This window comes from Anopheles gambiae, chromosome 2, assembly GCF_943734735.2.
Source record: "Anopheles gambiae chromosome 2, idAnoGambNW_F1_1, whole genome shotgun sequence".
NCBI classification, from domain to species: Eukaryota; Metazoa; Arthropoda; class Insecta; order Diptera; family Culicidae; genus Anopheles; species Anopheles gambiae.
In genome coordinates, this window is record NC_064601.1 from 92866334 (window position 1) to 92886675 (window position 20342).

Sequence of the window (20342 nt, forward strand, 5' to 3'; positions counted from 1 at the left end):
TTGCGCGAGTGCATTGGGCACCTTCTTCCCCCAGGGACAACCGAGAGATGAGGAGATGTTGTAAACGGTTTTGCAGCTGGAAACAGCAAACAGCAACGTTTAAGCAACAGTCCTATTAGAGGCTTATCAAAAAGACACCCCAAATAATGGATCGCTCGAAACGTCTGGGCGGGTGTTTGGCAAGGAGGAGAAGGACACTGAAATGGAGGCCACTGATTGACTTCTTTGAAGACAAATACTTCAAAAAGAAGCTTTGTAACAACAGAAAAAGAAGGATAGTTTTTATGCCTCCTTTCAATCACGCGTGGCTCACGAGTTTACGATAGGAGCCGTGGATCGCTTGGGACGCGATCATCAAAACACGCCAGAATCGTGTTGTGTCCGTTGTGTATCATAATTCTAAATCTTAGCCCATCGGTTCAACCTTATCGGACATAAATGGCCAAGATCCGATTGATGTGATGCTGCTCCTCTCCTCGCTACGCGCGATCGTTGACACCGGGAAAAACATGCAACATTTTAAAGTGAGGATCGCTTGCAGAAGAAGCGGAAAAACCTCTCACAAACACGCACAAAAACACGCACAAGACTTCGTAGTGAGTGCCAAAAACAATCACTGGCGCAGCATTCCTATCAGGACTATCAGGGGTACTAAGTGGGGAGGGAATACTGTACTCTAGAGGGTAATAGAGAGGCGGCGGCAAACATACATTTTGTCGTAAACAACTCGCGGCTATGTTGCCACTGCGTCTCAGTGACGTCGGTTGGCGTCAAGAGTGGATTCGCACCGCAACTAAAAAAGAAAAGGAAAACGGGGGCAATACGCAGTATTTAGAGAGGAGAGTTTTGTTTTCAAAAAATACTTCCTACAAAGTTTCAAAGCTTATGGAAATGAATCATGTTTGGAAAGGCACAACCCTACACAGCAAATTTTCTTATCCTGCTTCAGTAAAGTTTTTTTACTGAAACGTTCAGTAATAGAATATTTTACTGATTTTCAGCATGAATGTCATGTTTTTACTGACTTTCAGCAAAATAATTTACTGAATTCATTTCAGTAATACGCATTTTACTGAAAATCAGTAAAATAAGTGTCAAATTAGTCGTTTCACTGGATACCAGTAAAACAAATTACTGAAAATGCAGCAATTCATTCTGTCAAATCGACCTGTCAGTCAGAACATCAAAACAAAACAATGCGGTTCCCACTTGCTCGTGATGTGCAAAAAGTTGATTTTGTAGGCGCTTACAGGCACCCTGGTGAAATTCCAGGTTATATTTCGGCTTACGGGATTTATTTCACACAATTGGCAGCCGTGTTGGTGTGTAAAATATTTGCTACAATCCACTGTGCGTGCTGAAATTGCGTGGTGTCTGTGAGCGCTTACTGAACCATCTACAATTGCGGCGGCAAAATACAGTATAAAAACTGTATAAAACAACACAAAACATGTGTGAATATGAACTGAGGGACTGGCAATATCTGCGCATCAATAAAAACTCAATTTAAAATAAATATTTCGTTATTTTTTAATCGCTACCAACTACTGAAAAATCAGTAATATGAGAATGGCTTTACTGGGATTTCAGTAAACGAGCTGTCATTTTGGTGAGCACCGGACATTACTGAATGATTCAGTAAACATTCATTTACTGAAAGGATTACTGAAACTTCAGTTAAAAAAATTTCAGTAAAATTTTACTGAAGTTCAGTAAAAAAAGTTTTCTGTGTAGAGAAATGATCGCTGATCTGTTCCAGAGGAAAGAGGATAAGTCTTGGGAAATACTTGCTTATCGGGTGTTATAACCATTCATTCGGTATTTGATAAGAATGTTCGGGACTACTCAGGATCCAGCACAGTGATGTCCCGTAATAAGGTCCTTGAGTTAAAATCATGAATATACCAAGGGGGATCCCGTGGTACAGTCGTCAACTCGAACGACTCAATAACATGGTGGTAATGAGTTAAGACTCGAAAGCCTGTATAGGCCGACATGTCCGCGTAGGACTCTACGCCTAATAGAAGAAGATACCAAGTACTCGCCATACGTCAGACTTATTATCATGCTACAGGTAAATTCCAATTTGGCCCTGTCAGGTCATTAGACATCTCTGTTATCCAAGAGGAAGGGGTCTAAGAGATTTTACTGGAGACTTGGCCTTTTTGTACTATGTTTTAATTAGAAATGTACTAGACTGTATTAGAACTATACAAATACGTTATATTCCCGTCTTTCACGATGTCCAATTTCCCAAGTATGTGACTATGTGGAATTAATGCCTAAGTGCAAGTTGAAAAATCCATGATTTAAGACATTCAATCGGTAACAGGTGTAGTTTTCCAAAAGACCGCTTTCAAAAAGCGAATTCAAGGTCTTCGGCCATCTATAACTCCTTTGGTGATGCGAACCAACAATGTCTATAACATCAGTTTATTCCAATATCTGCTATGACTTCATCCTTGGAGTTAAGGATAACCTACTTCCGTCTCCCTGGAACAAAAGTCTTCAAGTTTCTTCAGCTTCAGCTCTTCTGATTTAGCTTTAGTTAGAATTCTCAATTACAGGCATACATGATCCTGATCCTGATCTATCAATGGTATTTCTGAGAATCCTTGAAACAGTGCTAGAATCTCCACATCATCTTCCGAGTATTTTGTTGATCAGATCCAACGAATGTATAATGATTTCTTTCCGAATAATTCTTTCGCGGCATTAAAACACAAACAACCCCGTGTACGTATCATAACTTACTAGTAGCTATTTTGTTTACATCTCTACCGAACCCTTAGGGCCATGCAGGATTTGCATTCAACATGTCTCTTTTCAACATCTTTTTCACTGAAACGAAGTACTCTTCTATGATGTATTTTGAATTGCTTCATGCTGCACAAAATGCGAGCGTGCGCTTTGGTAGGTGTGCCGTGTGCGCAGGATGGTCATACAAGGACATGAAGATCGGTGCAAACAGTGCAGAGGTGGAATAATAACTATACTCGTGTTGATGATGATGATGATGATGATGAAGGGTTGATGAAAATGACAGAGTTTTCCCCGGGCAATACGAAACAGCAGGAAAAATCTTCCCACATTCACTATTCCCCGCCAAATTCTTCCCCCCCCTTTTCGTTGGTCACTGCTTGATACAATCTTCCAAATTGCATACCTCTTTATCGGAATGTTTCACTTCAAACCCCGTCCCCTCAGACAATAGACTATCATTATCGTAAAGCGTGTGTTGCGAATGAGTGTGCGAGTATCTGTGGTTTTCTATTAACTAGCTAGTACAGTGACATCATTGGATCAAAAAGGAGGTTCAAAAACAAAGATCAACAACATTCATCACTAAGACTGGAATGGAATTACTGCAGGTCAATATGAGATCACAAAATCACAAGAGTTCTGTTGGAATCAGGGGGACACGGGTGGGTCATCGCCAAATGTTTAACGATGCTTGCCTGCCTCCGATCCAGCCTCCTCACCCGCCGCCGGCGGACTGTAAAGTTTCGGCAGCTCGGACTCGAGTCGCAGCAGCTGCACGTACGTCTTCAGCTTCATCGTTGCGCCCGGTCCAACGCCAACACCCGCCCCCATCCCGTCCGCCTCGTTGGTGGCCGTCTTCACGAACGTCGAGTAGTACGACACGAGCTCCTGCGACCCATCGTCGTCCAGGTCCGCGATCAGGAGCGAATTTTCCTGATAGTTCAGATCGGGCTGGCAAAGCACTTCGGCCGCCGGATCGCCGCTGATCGTTTCGCGACAGAACTGAATCACGTTGCTTTGGCTGGTGTTTTCGATCTTGATGTAGGTCGAGTTGAACACGATCAGCTTGATCGTTTCCTTCAGGAAGCGCATGCGCGTCCGAAACACACCGGCCGGCCGACCCGATGACGAGGACGATGCAGATGACGATGACGTTTGGTTTTGGCCCCTCGCAGAAGAGGACGTCTTCGAGATGGCATCCAGTCCCGGAGGTCCAATCCACGGCTGCTGGTGGATGAAGCGCTGCCTGCTCGCGTCATCATCGTGCCATCGGATCAGTGCGCGCTTGAACCGCGAGCTACGGTTGTCCGGATCGCGCTGACTCCACTCCCAAAACTTGATCACAAACCCGTACATGGTGGACCGGTTGTCCGACCCAAAGTTGGAGAAGCTCAGCCGCACCGGTTGCATACCGTACAGCTGCCTTCCCGACACATTCCACAGCAACTCCCCGGTCGACTCCTCCGTCAGCAGCACCGAGGTGGAACAGTTCTCCGGACATTTGCCCCGATTCTCCACCACCAGCTGCTTCCCACCGACGTTCGTGATCGTGCGCTGCTTCTCCGTGTTGCGCCGCTGGCCGAAGAACTTGTGCTGGGGCAGATCGGTCGGCATCCGGCGCACCACGCGCATATCGAGCGCCTTCCGGTGGATCAGCTTGTACAGCTCGGGCAGCGATTTTGCCTTCTGCTGTTCGGACTTTTCCTTCACGCAGTTAAACTTCACGTTCAGCTCCTCGTCCAGCATCAGCTTGTGCACGTACAGGCACTCCTTGACGGCGTACGAGTCCCCGATCGTGATGCCCTTCCGGCCCGATATCATCACCAGCCGGTTGTGCTTGGTTTCGCTCGAGCTCGTCACAAACAGCAGATCGTACACCTTGTCCCCGTCGACGTCCGGAATCAGGAGCGGAAAGTCGAGCATATCGTTCTGCTTGCTGCCACCGCTGTTGCTGCGCTTGTTGTAGCCCTCCGCATGCCACAGCCACTCGCCGGACAGGGGATCGATACACTCCAGCTGGCCGTACTCGTCCAGCACGAGGCAGTCGGGCGCACCGCTCCGGTCCGCATCGAGCAGCGTGCAGTCGATGCTTTTCGGCTCGTTTATCATCTGATCGTACCACGCGACCTTGCCAGAACTGCCGACCAGCGAGATGATGCCGTTCCGCCGCCGGTACGACTCGTCAAACTCCGGGAACAGCTTATCCCCCCGGTACATGAAGACGAGATTTTTGCTCTTGCCGTGCACGCCTTCCACCACGTTGATGACCCCTTTCAGTTCGATTTTTTCGTAGTTGCGTATCCAGTTTTGGGTTTTAACGCGTTCCGCTCTAGACCGTGATAGGAAGGGAAATAATCCATGAATATGGGCTCCCGAGCAGGGACAACTTGAACGGGTCTTACCTTGCCGGACAGGACAGCTCATCTGAGCAGGGAATGATCCACAGAAACACCACCACCGCCAGGAAGCAGACGACCAGCGACGCCACGAAGCAGCACTTCCGCGGGAAGGACATCTTCCGGTCCGGGATCGAGCCGGCCTCGTGCAGGATGGCCACATTGTCCGCATGGAACACACCGCTCGCATCCTCCACATCGCTCGGGCTCGGCGGATACCCGCCATTGTACAGGGCGGCTCCTCCATTTTCCGTCCCTCCTGCGCTGCCGACGGTGGCGCGAACTTCCGCCACCGGTCGTCCCTTCATGCCGTTCATCATAATTGCGGTCGGGATGCCGCCTCTTGCACCACTGCTGCTTCCGCCGCCGCCGCCGCCAAGGGTTCCGCCTCCGCCGCGTTCCGCCGTGATCCGCCGTACCGTGATCGTCGTGGTGCGCCGCAGCAGCTCTTCTTCACTCTCCGAATCGGTCAGTGTCGTCTGTGGAAGAGGGGAGTATATACCACCGGACGAATCACTATTGGGCATGCTATGGTAAGACACTGCGCCGAGGGGTGAGTGTGTGTGTAAATTGGAAGAAAAGTAATCGAGATAGTACATTAGTAACACCCTATTTCCGGTTGTATTTATCCCCTTCAATATTACCGCTTGAAGACGTGTGGCGTTTTGCGGGCTGGGGTTTTGTGGAGCCTTGTGCACTCCAAACTGCAAAACCCGTGTGATGCTTTGCGAGGTGGGCTACAGATTTACGACCAGCGACAACAACGTGGCGGCTGCTCCGTTGGGCGCTTGCTACTAACTAACGCCCTGCACGCCATCCCGACCCGGTGCATCGTTTTTAATCCGATCGAATCTAATTAAGTTTAAGCTTTCTTGTTTATTATTCACTACGCTGAAGGTTTGCAGCGCCGATGTGATTGGGAAGTTGTGTTGTGCTAAATATTTCTTTTCTTTTCTAATTTCGTCCCCTGCTGGATGTTTTGCGCACATGCGTACAAGCAAAAGTTTAAATGTCTTCTTCTTTTTCTCCTTCCTAGAAGGAATTTCATCACCGGACGTTTCAAGAAATGGTGCAGAGTTCAATGTAACTGTTTGTTTATGTAAAAATGTACTTTTTTACGTAAAAGAGCATGTTCCACGAACAAAACAATTTTAATTTTTTTGTTCAACTTGTCCCCATTTGAAAATAACGAACACGCTAAAAGCCTTTTGGTCGAGCGCCCTCTATCCGTGAGTATGCAAAGTAGATTATGAGCGCGCGAACAGACCTTGCATCTTTTTTGTATTTTTATCTTTTGACTGCTTATATTAGGTAATGTAATATTATTTCACACCATTTTTATTAACTTTTTATGTATTGAGAGCATAAATACAATAAAACATAAAAATTCTGGTAAACATTCCGAAGCCGGTTGACATTTTTTTGACGTTCAATGCGTTTATATTAGTAAGTAACGGACTTCGGTCAATTATCGACGGTCAACCAATTCCCGTAAATAATTGCAGCATTTTCATCACTTAAATACATCTACAATAGCTTTATTCGAATTATTATATAATTTTAAAGCTTTCACAAATTAGTTTTCTCGAATGAAAAGTCCGCATCAATCATGTTTCCGCACGGATGTTCAGACTGCTTTCACGCGCCATGTCCTGCACCGCTCGCCCACAGTGCAAGGGGGAACCGTGCCGTGTCATGAGTTGACGTCTTCCTCCATCTTTCTTTTTGTCAAACTCTCGGTGAACTAAACACGCGGTGCGAAAGCACGAATAAAAATATCGAAAAATGGGTCGTATGCACGCTCCTGGTAAGGGTATTTCCAAATCCGCGCTACCGTACCGTCGTTCCGTGCCGTCGTGGCTCAAGTTGAGCGCCGAGGATGTGAAGGAGCAGATCAAGAAGCTCGGCAAGAAGGGCATGACTCCGTCGCAGATCGGCATCATCCTCCGGGACTCGCACGGTGTCGCCCAAGTGCGCTTCGTCAATGGCAACAAGGTTAGTTCGGTTTCCGGCTCCTCCTGCTGGTGGGGAGTGGAGCGGCTTCGATGGTCCGTGCGCCAGAACCGTACGGCTACCGAGTTGTGGAAAGTGGAGATTAATGCCCCGACTGCCGGGTGCCCTTTGTTGTTTGCTTGTTGTAGGTGCTGCGTATCATGAAAGCCGTTGGCCTGAAGCCCGACATTCCGGAGGATCTGTACTTCCTGATCAAGAAGGCCGTGTCGATCCGCAAGCACTTGGAGCGTAACCGCAAGGACATCGACAGCAAGTTCCGTCTGATTCTGATCGAGTCCCGCATCCACCGTCTGGCCCGGTACTACAAGATCAAGGCAGTCCTGCCGCCGAACTGGAAGTACGAATCGAGCACTGCCTCGGCTCTGGTTGCCTAAGCGCGCAGCAAGAGGAGGGAAAGGAGTTAAACCGCGAGGAAGGGAGGCCGACAGACCGGAAAGTGAAAAGAAGGATCGTATGCCTAACAATGGTCTGACGATGTTCAACTTCATACGTGGGATGTTGAGAATTTAAGAATACACAGCAGCTGGCGTCTGGTTGGGGTCAGTTTCTCTACAAAAAACACGGTGTTGATTGTTGGTTGCGCGCGAGACCGAAGAAAGAACTTGCATTTCTGCCTGCATGTTGTTGTATGTTCCGTTCAAAGGTTGGTAAACAAAGGTTGAGTAAGATGCGTCGGGTTGTTAGGCTAATTGAATGATGTCGGAACTGTGGTTGTTACTTTGGGTATTTAAAATTAACCGACGGGTAAACCGGTTTTAGGTAAACAGTTCAATGAGCTTTAGGATCTCATCGAACAATAGTTAGGATGAGGAACGTCTTCAATAGAATAGGGAATGGTGGATATAGATCCCCATATAAAATTTTAAGCATTTATCCTTACCGAAAGTTCTTGCTTTCGTGGACGTGGATATGGTGATATTGCCAACTGTTCGACAAAACTTTTCGATCGATAATGAATGATGATCGGTAATTAACATGAATTGTAGGAGTATCATATTTTGTAGAATTTCGCATTAAAATTTATTCTAATCAGATTACAGAAAACTAGAGACAATGTAAAATTACAATATTTTACACGCTTTACTGTTGAATGCATATGTTTTCGGATCGATCCAGCGGATCTATTCGGCAATCGTTGTGTCTTTTTAGGCTGAATTTGGACCATGCAGTAAACCATATAAGCATTGTTTTATATACTTCATGCTTCTTTTGCCTACAAAGTTCGATAGGAACCCTTCTTTCGGGGGTAGTGCTTCGTGATAATCAATTTTAAACAGCTCCCAATCTCTTTATGAGTTTTCTTCAATTTTTGCATAGTTTTCCTTCAAATTTGAGCAATTTGAATAAGCCACTTGATTTGTTTTTTGATGCCTTCAATATGCTATTAATCCATCATTTAAAGGATATATTTTCTTGTGAAATTTTATACTGTTATCAGATCATCTTTTAAAAGCAAACAAACCCCCAAACCTGGTCGATGTCACATAAAGCATTGCGTGTGTTTGCGATAAGATCAATCGCATCGGGATCAACAGCACGTCATACACACCCATCGGTAGATCATCTCGGAAGCAGTAAGTGAACCGAAATTTATTGCCAATGATGCAAACAAAACGGCAGCATACTTTAACTGATAACGGAAAGCAGCATTTTCAAACGCCACAACGTATTCCGATGTCGTTCGCACAGTCGGTACAGTAGTGTAGTTTGATGAGTAAGCAAAGCATCGATGATAAGCGGTAGCAACGATCCACGGTTGTAGTTTCGTGTCTGCATCACGTCTAGTGTGCGCCAGTCTGGAATGTACAGAAATTGCAGTCTCCGTGGCTCCATTATCACCACGACGATATCATCCCGTAGCATTACACCTATTCTCAGAATCTACCCCACGGGTTTGTCCGTTTAATTACAACCAAACAAACAGAAGATTTGATGCAGCGAACATTAAACATTTGGAGCCACCTTTACGCGAACTACACACAACAGCCTACTGTTGTATCCATGTCCAAACGCTTGCGACAGGCAAACAGCATGCAGTCGGTAGCACATTGCGCTCGAGCGCGCGCGCGCGCTCGCGTCACAGCTTTACTGCATGGTCATATTTAGCAAAGCCCGCGTTCTTCACGGTAATCTTGGCTAAGATTTAATTGTGAGAGGTTTATTTACAGCTGCGCGCGCTTGTCAACCATAAGCCGAACTCTCTGGGATGGAAGTTTCTCGCTTTTGTTTGTGGATTAAGTAGCTATTCTTATTTTAAAAAAGCAGAAACTTGTTCTGCATTCAAATTACTGGTTTTATTTCGCTGGTATACTGCCAAAAAAAATACATTCAATTAAAAACTAATCAAATGAAATCAGCTTAAACCGTGTGCCAAACTAGAACATTCGCTACCACGAGCCAAAAGTAAAAACACTTCACATTGCATTGATAGGAATCAACGGACCGCGTGCCTTGCGTTCCTCCTTACTAGACCAACTTGGGTTTAATTAACTTCCAAAAATTATTGTAGCACACACACATAAATAAAACAAAAAACTAAATCTTAACATTATCACTTATGTTTCGCATTAAAAAAATGACAAAGAGCCGCTTCCTCTCCAAAGCATTCGGAAACGGAGTTAGTATTATTCTCTTCCCTTTTTTTTGTTTTGTTTGAGGGATAATAAGATCAGCATACCATACCATTAGAAACCTTTTTAAGTGGGGAGGGAGCCCGTTGGCTTTGGCGTCGTATTACCACGCACAAATACACAAATAGATTGACTATTAGAGAGAAGAGGGGACAAAAACTATTTGAAGAAATGTGATAACGTTGCCTCCGCGCGAAAGCTTTTTGTGGCCTACTGAGGCGAAACAGCAGAGAGTATGTTCGCGCGCGCGCGCGCAAGGGAGAGAGAGAGATAGCGATGGAACGGCAGGACGAACGAGACACAGTCACACACAGACACGCAGCACGTACCGGTTCATGTCTCGTCCAAAGGCTTTTTCTGTGGCCGTAGACCCTACGCTGGGCTCAATTCCGTTCGAACGCTTGGCCGTGCCGGTTCTCTGCGGAAACAGACGCTGGATCTCACGCGTACACGTGTTTTAGTGTAGCCGCTTACGTTCCTATTTATTATTTCTCCGTGTCGTCGTCGTGCCTTTTGTTTTGTGTGAAGTGTGATTGCGTGTTTTGGTTTGTGTTAAGGCTCTAATAGTTAAGGATATAAAGTAACAAAACAACTCCCGCACACAAAAATGGCAACTGCAAGCGACAGCAAGTACAAGCGCACCAACACGAACGGCATGCAGCATCACCCGCTGGATGTGGCCATCGTTGGTGGTGGTTTGGTAAGTTGGGTTGCCCCGGTTCTAGCCAAACGAGTGATCAAGCAGTGAAGGGTGATTTGTTGGGCGCGCGCGCGTGTGTATGTTAATCCTGCGTGTGTAGGCACTTGTACTTTCGCCAAGAGTGGAGAGAAAGTTGTTAGAATGTAATTATACCACCGTAGTAAATTTTGTTGTTCTTACCCCTCATTAAATCTCGAACGTAAATCAGACATTTTAATTACTTCCTTATGCATTTTTTATACCATCTATCTTCCTGTCTTATCAATAATACTGATTGTTTTTTCGGCAGTTGTTGATTGTTCTGGAAGCAATCTCATCTATTTCGCAACATAATGTTATTCCTGTTCCCTGCTTTCTGGTTTTTTTGCACTGACCGCGGTTAATACTTAGAAGCGTGAGTGTTGTATGGTCTCCCTTCTCCGGTTTGTGGTCTTCATTACCAAATCGAGCATTGCAACAGGACTCAAAAAGGGTTTACCAAAATAAATAAGCAGCTTGCTACGATTAAAATGCATACGAACGAACGCAGCTGTCAAACAAACACTCACGGCTCACTGTGATGGATTTCCACAAATCATGGACCGAACATTCATTTGTATTCTTTCACCCTCCATAGGTTGGCTCACTGTTGGCGCTTCACCTGGGCAAGAAGGGCCACGAGGTGAATCTGTACGAATACCGTGAAGGTACGCCTCCCGTCTATTTCCCGGCCTCTTTTCCAACGAACAGCGCGCGCGTAATTGATACGTTTCCGTATTCCTTACCTTCCTTCCCTTCCTTCTACAGACATCCGCACGGCCGAGCTGGTGATTGGGCGCAGCATTAACCTAGCCCTGTCCGCGCGTGGCCGCCGGGCGCTGGCCGAGGTGGGGTTGGAGGATGCCCTGCTCAACCACGGCATACCGATGTCCGGCCGTATGCTGCACGACGTCAACGGCAAGTGCAAAATCGTCCCGTACGATGCAAACACCAACCAGTGCATCTACTCGGTCGGCCGAAAGCATCTGAACGAGGTGCTGCTCAACGGTAGGTAGTAGGGGATGGCTGCCCTGTAGAGCGTACTGAGTTACACCAACACCTTCCCCTCCCCCATATCCCGCTGTACAGGGCTTTTTACTAAGGCTTCTCCCGTGTGTATGTTTTCTTGCAGCGGCCGAGAAATACCCGAACATCCACCTGCACTTCAACCACAAGCTGGTCAGCGCCAACCTGGACGAGGGCAACCTGTCGATGGTTGAGTAAGTATAGCCAACGTTCCAGATCGTTCCAGACACGCGGCAGTGGTTGCCTTGATGTTTTTTTGGCAAAGAGCAGGGAAGAGACGATTCGCTGAATCGTTTTTTTGACAAAGTTTTCGCGACATCTCGCGATATGGGAGACAGACAGAGAACGATATCAACAGCACAAAAGCAATGCCCTCAGGTCCTATGGACAGTTCTCGATAGTTTATGGTTTTATGAATGCAATCTAATCTCCCGGTCTCTTCCCACCCGCGATGCCCGCCTTCATGTCTGTTTCATTGATTGCAAAAACTCACAGGCGCGCACGTTCCCTTATCTCTGTGTGTGTGTGTGTCTAGCAGATTGTGTCTGAGCACTATCGAAAAACACGGTCCCAAATCCCTCTGTCTACAGAGGCCTCACATTCTACAGACCAGCAGGAAGATGCCAGTCGTTATCTTCAAGTGGGCATTAAATCTGGGAGTTTTCCCGCTCGTTTGACTCATCCGTCTCAAGCCGGTTAAGCGGTGGGAATGTTTGGAGTGCGCGGATTACGGACAACGTGCCCAGCCACGGGCCCCTTGTTCCCCCCCCCCCCCCCCCCCCTTTGCTCTTCCAACAATGCTAAAAACCACTCTTCTCCCTTCCATCGTCTCTGCAGCCCCGTCACGAAAGATGTCAAGAGCGCCCGGGCGGACCTGATCGTCGGCTGCGACGGGGCGTACAGTGCGGTGCGGAAGGAAATCGTCAAGCGGCCGCGGTACGACTTCAGCCAGACGTACATCGAGCACGGCTACCTGGAGCTCTGCATACCGCCGACCGCCGGCGGGGAGTTCGCGATGCCCCACAACTATCTGCACATCTGGCCGCGCGGCCAGTTCATGATGATCGCGCTGCCGAACCAGGACCGCACCTGGACGGTGACGCTGTTCATGCCGTTCACGCAGTTCCACAGCATTACCGACCAGGGCCTGCTGCTCGACTTCTTCCGCCAGCACTTCCCGGACGCGATCGAGCTGATTGGGCGCGAGCGGCTGGTGAAGGATTTCTTCAAAACGAAGGCCCAACCGCTGGTGATGATCAAGTGCCGGCCGTACCACATCGGCGCGAAGGCACTGATCATTGGCGATGCGGCGCACGCGATGGTCCCGTTCTATGGGCAGGGCATGAACGCGGGCTTCGAGGACTGCAGCGTGCTGACGGAGCTGTTCAACCAGTACGGGACGGATCTGACGCGCATACTGCCCGAGTTTAGCGAGAAGCGCTGGGAGGATGCCCACGCCATCTGTGATCTGGCAATGTACAACTACATCGAGGTAGGCGCGGTGGTGCAAGATGAATGTGGCGAGGGACCGTTTATTAACCCCATTTTTTTCCTGTGTTGCTTCGATTGACAGATGCGCGACTTGGTTACCAAACGGTCGTACCTGCTGCGCAAGAAGCTGGACGAGCTGCTGTTCTGGATGATGCCGAACACGTGGGTCCCGCTGTACAACTCCGTCTCGTTCTCGCACATGCGCTACAGCAAGTGCATCGCCAACCGGGCCTGGCAGGATAAGGTGCGTTCGTTGCGATCCCTATTTCTTTACAATTCTACCCATAAACGATCATTCCAGAGCGATCGAATAAGGTTAAAGGGAGGTGGGCTCTCTGGCCCTCTTCCTTTATCACTTGCAATGCTTCGTCGATAGCGATAGCTATTTAAATGCAAACTAACCATAAAAACACAACCTCTCCCTCATACTGATAACCCACATTTTCTCCTCTCTCTCGTTTTGTCCTGCTCAGATTCTCACACGCGTACTGTACGGTGCGTCGATTGCGTCGGTTGCCGCTATCGGCGGTCTCTGCTACCGGCACGTGACTATGGGCCATCTCGAGCGGCTGTCGACGCGCATCCTATCCACCTTCCAGCTGCTGAAACCGAAAGCAAGCGTCTAACTGTGCCCCCCCGTACCATTCGTTTATTGCTAAAAAATAAAACTTATATACTCATTCAACATGTTAACGTTTGCGATGTTTTAACGAGTTTAATATTTATTTGCTTTGTGTGTTTGGTTTATTTCTACAAAAAACAACGTGTTTTCTTCTACACCTGTTTTTTATGTTTATAGTCGCATGCAACTAGATTAATTGTACAATTGGGATGGCAAGAGAAAAAAAATAATAACGAGAATACTTTTGTCCCATATTTGTTGTTGTGTAACAACGCAAGTTTGTACAGACACCGGAAAAAGAAAATTACAAAAGAACCTTCAAAATTTACCTAACTAAACACCCAAAAAAAAAATAACAAAAAATAAGTAACAAAACACCCAGAAAAAATGTTACACAATTACACTTACACGAGAATTTAAATGCTAAACACTCCCAATGTAGTGTGTCCTCTCTTACGCAGCTAGTAATTGACTCCCTCTCGCAGAGCTGTATAACAATATCACCTGTTGGCACCGCACAATGGTTGGATCTTAGGTATGAAAAGAGTTGGTTTTGATCGTTCGTTTTTTTTTTGGTACAGTCTCAATCCTTTCGATGCGAATTATAACACAATTCCCACTGGTTGCGTAGGATATCGTGATGATAGTGTGTTTCTGTGTCTCTTGTGCGTGATTTTGCCCCGTTTTCCCACCGCTATACACCGATCGTTTGTGTGTAACGATGGCGGGAAGTACGGGGATCAGCATTTTTCTATTCCATAACAAGCTTCACATTCTTGTAGTCGGCAATGAAGCGCGATTTGTTCGTTTCGAACAGATTGTCCAGCGCGCGGCAGAACCGCTCGTGCACCTCATCCACCTGTTCCTGCGTCGGGTTGTCTATTTGCGTCACTTCCACCGGGGCACCGACTGAAAAGGTTCATTTAAAAACATCGTCGTGAGCATTCCAGTTGTGCAGTTACACCACACAGCACACCACACTTACCGACTGTGTTCAGTGGCTTCCGGCGCGGGATCAACCCGTAGCTGTACTGGAAGAAGCCCCGCCCGACGAAGGCGGCCGGCGCGATGCCGGTCGTGTTTTTCACAAACTCCTGGAACCGGCGCAACCGCGAGCCGGGCGGATTCGGCGGCTGATCGAACAGGTCGACCTCGCCGAACGTCATCACCGGCACGAGCGGGGTGCCCGCCTTGATCGCCAGCTTGCAGAAGCCCTTCCGCTTGCGCAGCACCAGCGTGTAGTTGTTCGGCCGGCAGTGCAGCGATTCGGCCGCACCGCCCACCACTATCACGACCGCGTTGGCCGTGTAGCCGTCGTCGTTCAGCGGGTGGTCCGGTTTGTTCGGCGCCTTCAGCAGGCTCAGGATGCTGTTCGGGTTGGCCGACACGAGGCCCCAGCTGAGCAGCAGCTCGCGGAAGAACGGTATCACAAAGTGGAAGTTTAGCGTCACCGGGCGGGAACGGATTTTGGGAAACTTGTCGTGAAAGCCGGTCGCATTGGTGGCAAAGTTGATGAAGGCACCGAGGCTGGAAAGGGATAAAGAGGAATAGTTTTAATCAATTGAGAGGTACTAAGGAGGGTTGGAAACATTGTTCAAAACGTGAGCTTGAAAAGGCCTTCTTGAGTGGCCATGGCAACGCACGTGGAAATCCTTGAAGAGCACGTGGCATTTAAAGAGGGAAAATGTAACCGCCGCCATTAATTTCAATGTTTTTTTAAAGGAAAGGGCCAAGAAGAAGAAGAAAAAAAGTAAGAAGAAGAAGAAGAGGAAGAAGGAAAAAGATAAAAGGAAGAAGAAGGAAAAAGAGAAGAAGAAGAAGAAGAAGAAGAATAAGAAGGAGAAAGATAAATGTAAGAAGAAGAAGATAGAGAAAAAGGAAGAAGAAAAAGAAGACAAAGAATAAGGAGAAAGAGAAAAGGAAGAAGAAGAAGAAAAAGGAGATAGAGACATGTAAGAAGAAGAAGAAGAAGGAGAAAGAGAAAAAATGAAGAAGAGAAAGAAGACAAAGAAGAAGGAGAAATCGAAAAGGAAGAAGAAGAAGAAGAAGAAGAAGAAGAAGAAGAAGAAGAAGAAGAAGAAATGCTTCTTTATGTCGCTCAGCATGTAGTATTTTAACTCCTGTTAATTAATAATCTAACCTAATCAAACGAGCTTATGAAGCTGTGATAACAAGGCGTTAAGCAATCCAAAGGATTTTTCCCCACATAACCCACCCGACCGCTCACAATCCCTGCCACGTACAATTAACATTACGCTGCAACATCTTGCTGCCCGTCTGTAATCTGCTGGTCGTGGGGATTAGTACCAAGGTGGCCACAAGAAACAAGCCAATCGATAAAATCACTTCTTCCCGGCTGATACGATTCGTTCGCAATTGCGCACGACGCCCACAGCAGAAGGTTGAAAAGACGGTGGATGTTATCTTGCAATTAAAATCTCTCCAAAAAGTAGTAGTCGTGATCGTTGGTCGTCGCGTGTAGTAAACAAAGTTAAACTGGACGATTTACACTTTGGACCCTTTTGGGGGGGGGGGGGGGGGGGGGGGGGTTTTGGGGGCGACGCCGTCCTCCCTATAGTGAAAAACACTCCGAAACGATAGGCCCAGAGTTTCTATGCACGGTCCCAAAGAGCCGGTCGTATCTTATCAGCTGGTTCGATAGACGATTGCTCGCCTGCTGCTGCTGCGTGCGTGCTCAATCATCTCCGAAAAGGCTCAAAAGAATTTGTGTAATTATTTTCGGCGCAATAAACACCACAGCACCTCCTGACCTCCTCCCTTTGTGGGGTGAATTGCGGCTTCCAGAATGTTTCACCGGTTGTGATGCGGATCTACGGTAGCTACTACTCACCCAAGCACGCCGTGCGGGAAGGCGGCAAACAGGTAGTTCCGGTTAGGGTCGAGATCAACCGTTTTGTGCAGCTTCGCCGGGAAGTAGCTCTGATAGAGCTTCCACCAGAACAGCTCTCGCCACCATGTTACACTATTACAGAGAGAGAGGGAGAGATAGAATAAGTGTGGCGTTCTTTTTTTGTGTGGATGCTGCACATTACCCCTGTCCTCGACCCCCGTTCAAAGTCACTTTTCGATCAGTGTAGATGAAGTATCCGTAGATGACGCACAGCGATTTAATAAACAAGTTGCCATAGATCTGGAAGAGTAGGCATGGAGACCGTAAGCTAGGTTAGACACGCGGTTGCACACTTCAGACAAGCCTCCGCCTCCTCTACTTACCAGCAGCAGGAAGTACGATATTAGCATGCCCAGCTCGCCGAACAGTATCAGCCACATCCACAGGGCAGTGGACAGGGTTTCGATCCGTCGCCTCATCGGCACATTCAGTGGGGCCCATTCGATTTTACCCATCTTAGGTTTTGGTGAGCGCGTCTAGAACCGGTACCGGGGGATGTTTTACCACTACGACTCGCCCTCTGTGGGTATGTGATTAAGCAAAACCATGTGATTAGATCGAAAGTAATGACAGTTGATTGGATGCTGCAGCAACCCCGGCAGCAACACTTACTAATACATCTAAAACAACAAGAAAAGAATACACTACACACTAGGGAGTTCACAGTGGAGCGCGCACTGGTCTCCCCTGGAGTTCAGCACGGGCGTAAGGTTAGAATGTGACTGCACACGCACCTCTTCGACGAGTCAGCACACGCGAGCCGAGTAGCAGCAGTAGGCTCTGGATGTGTGGTGGTTACTAACAACTACACACGCTAGCAACGTTTACTCTGATCGGTGTACCCGGCTGTACTGTCCCGCCTCTTCTATTCTTCCCGTGCAGTATGGCCGAAGGCTTTCGGTGGCCGTTTCGGTTTGTGGCGGCGACCGACAGACGCACACAGTTGCGTTATCAGAAGGACGGCAAAAGCACACTGTGCGTCCCGCCGTTCGCAATTGTATGGGGGAAGGGAGGAGGGAGCCGAAAATTGATAGTAGTGTGCACAGCAGGTGAACCCTCAATCGTGATAAGCTTCTCCCTTATTCCCTTTACGGTTGCAACGGAGCAATGTCGTTGTGATGACGATTACGGGGAGGGGGTTGTTGTTGAGTTCGAAATGCAACTGTCGTTGGCATTCTGTAACATTTTTGGTGCTTTTTTGAGGGGGGGTGGACAATTATTCTGGAATAATGCAACATCATGCAATTCCTTGCCATCAAGCACCCGTCAAGTATCCACTTGAGAGTTTGACCCCCGACAACAGCGGCCGACGGTCCGATACGATTGCAAACGAGATATAGAGCTGATTTGATAAGAATCCAATAAGCATACAATGGTATTGTCGTAATCGCCACTTTTTTTCTTATACGATTTGTTGTGCGGGTGGTAGGTGAGAAAGGGTTTAAAGCGGGTTTCTCGCTCCAAAGATAAAAAGCACCGATTTTATGTATTACTTGATCCTTTTTAATCTTAACATCGTAGCAATAAAAAGTAATGGCAAATAATATTAATTTTTTTTCTACAAATCAACCGTTACACCATCTAAAGCATTTAGCAGAGAAAAAGTTAATTACTGTGATTTTAGATTGCAGAAATAAAAACTCTTAATCATAGCAATGACAAAAGAGATAGAAAAACAAAGACACAAACGACCGGTACGTTGATAAGCGCCTCCTCTCTCATCACCTTCGATAGCTCAGTTGGTAGAGCGGTGGACTGTAGAGAGTGAACACACACACACGATAGAGAGAAATCCATAGGTCGCTGGTTCAAATCCGGCTCGAAGGAAGCGCTAGAACATCTTTTTTGTTGCTTTTTTGTTCTCCCCACACACTTCAAACTGTAAAACATTTATTCCATAATTTACCTTTCAAATGTAAATTTTACGCCGACTTCACATTGATTGCCTATGGCGCATTGCAGCAGTTGACGTCAAAGTGTTCGCTCTCGTTCGCACGTGCTTCTCGTGTCGTCTAGTTAATGGAGGTTTCTTTTTATGCGCGTTTCTTTTTGTTTGTTTGTTGCGATACTTCAGCAAAAATGCTCAGCACCATTTGAAACCGATTTGTTTACTGTGTGCTTAACAATATCGTCGTGGGTGGGAGCGTGATGATTTTCCGCTAACGTCAACACTTTCATCCACCCGATGTTATGATGATACGAACGAATAACAAATCTTCGTCAATCTCACTTTCGAGCGCGCGCAGGTTCTTAAACCGCTCAAGAGCGCCGCGACGAGCGCCTTTAGTCGATAAACGATCACACACAAGGGACGGGGTGGGCACAGTAAATTTGTATATTATTTCACCCCCTGCACAGCTCACCGGTTAATCTACCTCGAGCGAGCCGACAAGTATATCACAGTGTTTGTGTGCTGGCCCTTTTACGCTCCGTGCGCTGAATGGGTACTGATCGCGTGTGGAGGGCTTTGTCGCGTACCGTTTTGTCGCGCAAAAACGGTGCTCTTTCTCTACTGGCGTGTTTGACGCCGCATGCGCATGCGTCTGTCTATTAGAGAGAGGGAAGCAGTTGGCTCTTGGAACACGATACCTTCCGTCGGCTGTTGTTTGATAGTTTGATCAGCTCTTAGCAGCAGCAGCAGCCGGTTATGCACGATAGCTTATCTTTAGCGTTCCTTTCATCAGCACACACACACACACTATTCATGCACACGCACTGATAAGGGAAAGGCCCTTTTCCTGGATACGCCGGCACAAATATACCCCAAAATCTATCACACCACAAACGATGTACCACTTGATGCGTTTTCCTTCCCGCAGCTCGAGATCTTATCAGCATTTATGCCGATGATGCAATTACGTTATCATTTATCAGTCATTGCTTCTTGCTGAGCAAACAACGTTCGGTTTAGCAATGAATCAACGAATACTCACAAGTACTGGTTTTGCCTGTCCCTTAATCTTGAACCGGTGATGGCTTCACCAAATGTCGTGCGGTATCACTTTCACTGGGGCATGATGCAAACTGAGACGATAAAAACACGCCCGCAGACCAACGTCCGCACCCAATGAATCAGCTTTTCTTCCACCCTCTGTGCTTTCTTCTGACCACCGGCCAAACATGACTAATGATGTCGGGTCCGTTTGTCATTGTAGAATGCGAGTCTAACAATGACGCTTATACTGGGAGCTCGTCGCGTTTAATAACCGAGTGGCCAACTTTTCTCCTGATGCGCACGCTAACAACGATTGCTTACGATGATCATGTGCTGATCTCTCTCTCTTTCTCTGTGCTCATGCTATTTTCTCGGGTGCTCTACTGGGGAGGAAATATAGTGGAAAAATACAATGACGAGAGCGATGATGATGTCACGATGATTTTCTCGAACACAAGCGACCCTCATCCCCATTGATAGGTGAGGACGGGTCAATGTGCGGGTTGGTGTATGTGTAGGATTTGTCTAGTGCGTGCGTCTTGTTCTTCAATTGCTACGCATAATTGGCGACGATGTACACTTATTAAGGACAATGCACCTTGAAATTTCTTTGTGATGAGTTTGAGTGGAGGTTAGAGAACTCCACAACAAACGGGAGTAATAAAACAGCATTATGAGGTAGCATGTGCTGTTAGCTGGCTCTAAGCTGAGGATCGTGATTAGGAAATTGCAGAGCGCTTTCAATGCTTTTTTCGATATCACTTTCTTCTATTATTTAAAATGAATGCTTTAATTCACTTTTTGTATTTGAATAACAAACAACGCATACAGTTGTAG

General features: G+C 47.1%; 4 protein-coding genes and 1 non-coding gene across 9 annotated transcripts; 3 read left to right on the top strand and 2 right to left on the bottom strand.

Annotated features, from left to right (window-relative positions):
• Nucleotides 1-2737: 2737 nt before the first annotated feature.
• Nucleotides 2738-6129, bottom strand: LOC1276615 (uncharacterized). 2 transcript variants are annotated; one of them, XM_061645352.1, is made up of 3 exons: nucleotides 5804-6129; nucleotides 5166-5700; nucleotides 2738-5092 (listed from the first exon to the last, which is right to left on the bottom strand). In XM_061645352.1, exons 2-3 carry the CDS (start codon nucleotides 5684-5686, stop codon nucleotides 3445-3447), a joined length of 2169 nt encoding a protein of 722 aa, XP_061501336.1. In that variant the 5' UTR covers nucleotides 5687-5700; nucleotides 5804-6129; the 3' UTR covers nucleotides 2738-3444. The 2 variants fall into 2 exon arrangements, with proteins under 2 accessions (XP_061501336.1, XP_061501337.1); XM_061645353.1 differs by having other exon boundaries at nucleotides 5166-5638; nucleotides 5804-6128.
• A 664-nt stretch (nucleotides 6130-6793) lies between these two features.
• Nucleotides 6794-7689, top strand: LOC1276616 (small ribosomal subunit protein uS15). The gene is made up of 2 exons (XM_315982.5): nucleotides 6794-7154; nucleotides 7301-7689. Exons 1-2 carry the CDS (start codon nucleotides 6945-6947, stop codon nucleotides 7544-7546), a joined length of 456 nt encoding a protein of 151 aa, XP_315982.2. The 5' UTR covers nucleotides 6794-6944; the 3' UTR covers nucleotides 7547-7689.
• Nucleotides 7690-8508: 819 nt separating this feature from the next.
• LOC1276617 (kynurenine 3-monooxygenase) lies at nucleotides 8509-13722 on the top strand. Its single transcript, XM_315983.5, has 7 exons — nucleotides 8509-10502; nucleotides 11119-11188; nucleotides 11289-11528; nucleotides 11653-11740; nucleotides 12384-13038; nucleotides 13120-13281; nucleotides 13511-13722. Exons 1-7 carry the CDS (start codon nucleotides 10410-10412, stop codon nucleotides 13661-13663), a joined length of 1461 nt encoding a protein of 486 aa, XP_315983.3. The 5' UTR covers nucleotides 8509-10409; the 3' UTR covers nucleotides 13664-13722.
• Nucleotides 13723-13726: 4 nt separating this feature from the next.
• LOC1276618 (2-acylglycerol O-acyltransferase 2-A) lies at nucleotides 13727-19993 on the bottom strand. 4 transcript variants are annotated; one of them, XM_061645354.1, is made up of 6 exons: nucleotides 18477-19993; nucleotides 16894-17090; nucleotides 16713-16810; nucleotides 16511-16642; nucleotides 14645-15186; nucleotides 13727-14568 (listed from the first exon to the last, which is right to left on the bottom strand). In XM_061645354.1, exons 2-6 carry the CDS (start codon nucleotides 17023-17025, stop codon nucleotides 14411-14413), a joined length of 1062 nt encoding a protein of 353 aa, XP_061501338.1. In that variant the 5' UTR covers nucleotides 17026-17090; nucleotides 18477-19993; the 3' UTR covers nucleotides 13727-14410. The 4 variants fall into 4 exon arrangements, with proteins under 4 accessions (XP_061501338.1, XP_061501340.1, XP_061501339.1 ...); XM_061645356.1 differs by having other exon boundaries at nucleotides 19504-19808; XM_061645355.1 differs by having other exon boundaries at nucleotides 17305-19723.
• Trnay-gua (transfer RNA tyrosine (anticodon GUA)) lies at nucleotides 18295-18397 on the top strand. Its single transcript has 2 exons — nucleotides 18295-18331; nucleotides 18362-18397. It is a non-coding gene; the product is annotated as a tRNA-Tyr (tRNA).
• Nucleotides 19994-20342: the final 349 nt, after the last annotated feature.

Coding starts and splice junctions, on each gene's coding strand:
- LOC1276617 (XM_315983.5), top strand. CDS start 10,410: ATGGCAACTGCAAGCGACAGCAAGTACAAGCGCACCAACACGAACGGC. Junction 10,503..11,118: donor CCATCGTTGGTGGTGGTTTG/GTAAGTTGGGTT, acceptor CACCCTCCATAG/GTTGGCTCACTGTTGGCGCT. Junction 11,529..11,652: donor GAACGAGGTGCTGCTCAACG/GTAGGTAGTAGG, acceptor GTTTTCTTGCAG/CGGCCGAGAAATACCCGAAC.
- LOC1276615 (XM_061645352.1), bottom strand. CDS start 5,686: ATGCCCAATAGTGATTCGTCCGGTGGTATATACTCCCCTCTTCCACAG. Junction 5,093..5,165: donor GAGCTGTCCTGTCCGGCAAG/GTAAGACCCGTT, acceptor ATCACGGTCTAG/AGCGGAACGCGTTAAAACCC.
- LOC1276616 (XM_315982.5), top strand. CDS start 6,945: ATGGGTCGTATGCACGCTCCTGGTAAGGGTATTTCCAAATCCGCGCTA. Junction 7,155..7,300: donor GCTTCGTCAATGGCAACAAG/GTTAGTTCGGTT, acceptor TGCTTGTTGTAG/GTGCTGCGTATCATGAAAGC.
- LOC1276618 (XM_061645354.1), bottom strand. CDS start 17,025: ATGGGTAAAATCGAATGGGCCCCACTGAATGTGCCGATGAGGCGACGG. Junction 15,187..16,510: donor TTCCCGCACGGCGTGCTTGG/GTGAGTAGTAGC, acceptor ATCCCTTTCCAG/CCTCGGTGCCTTCATCAACT. Junction 14,569..14,644: donor GAAGCCACTGAACACAGTCG/GTAAGTGTGGTG, acceptor GAACCTTTTCAG/TCGGTGCCCCGGTGGAAGTG.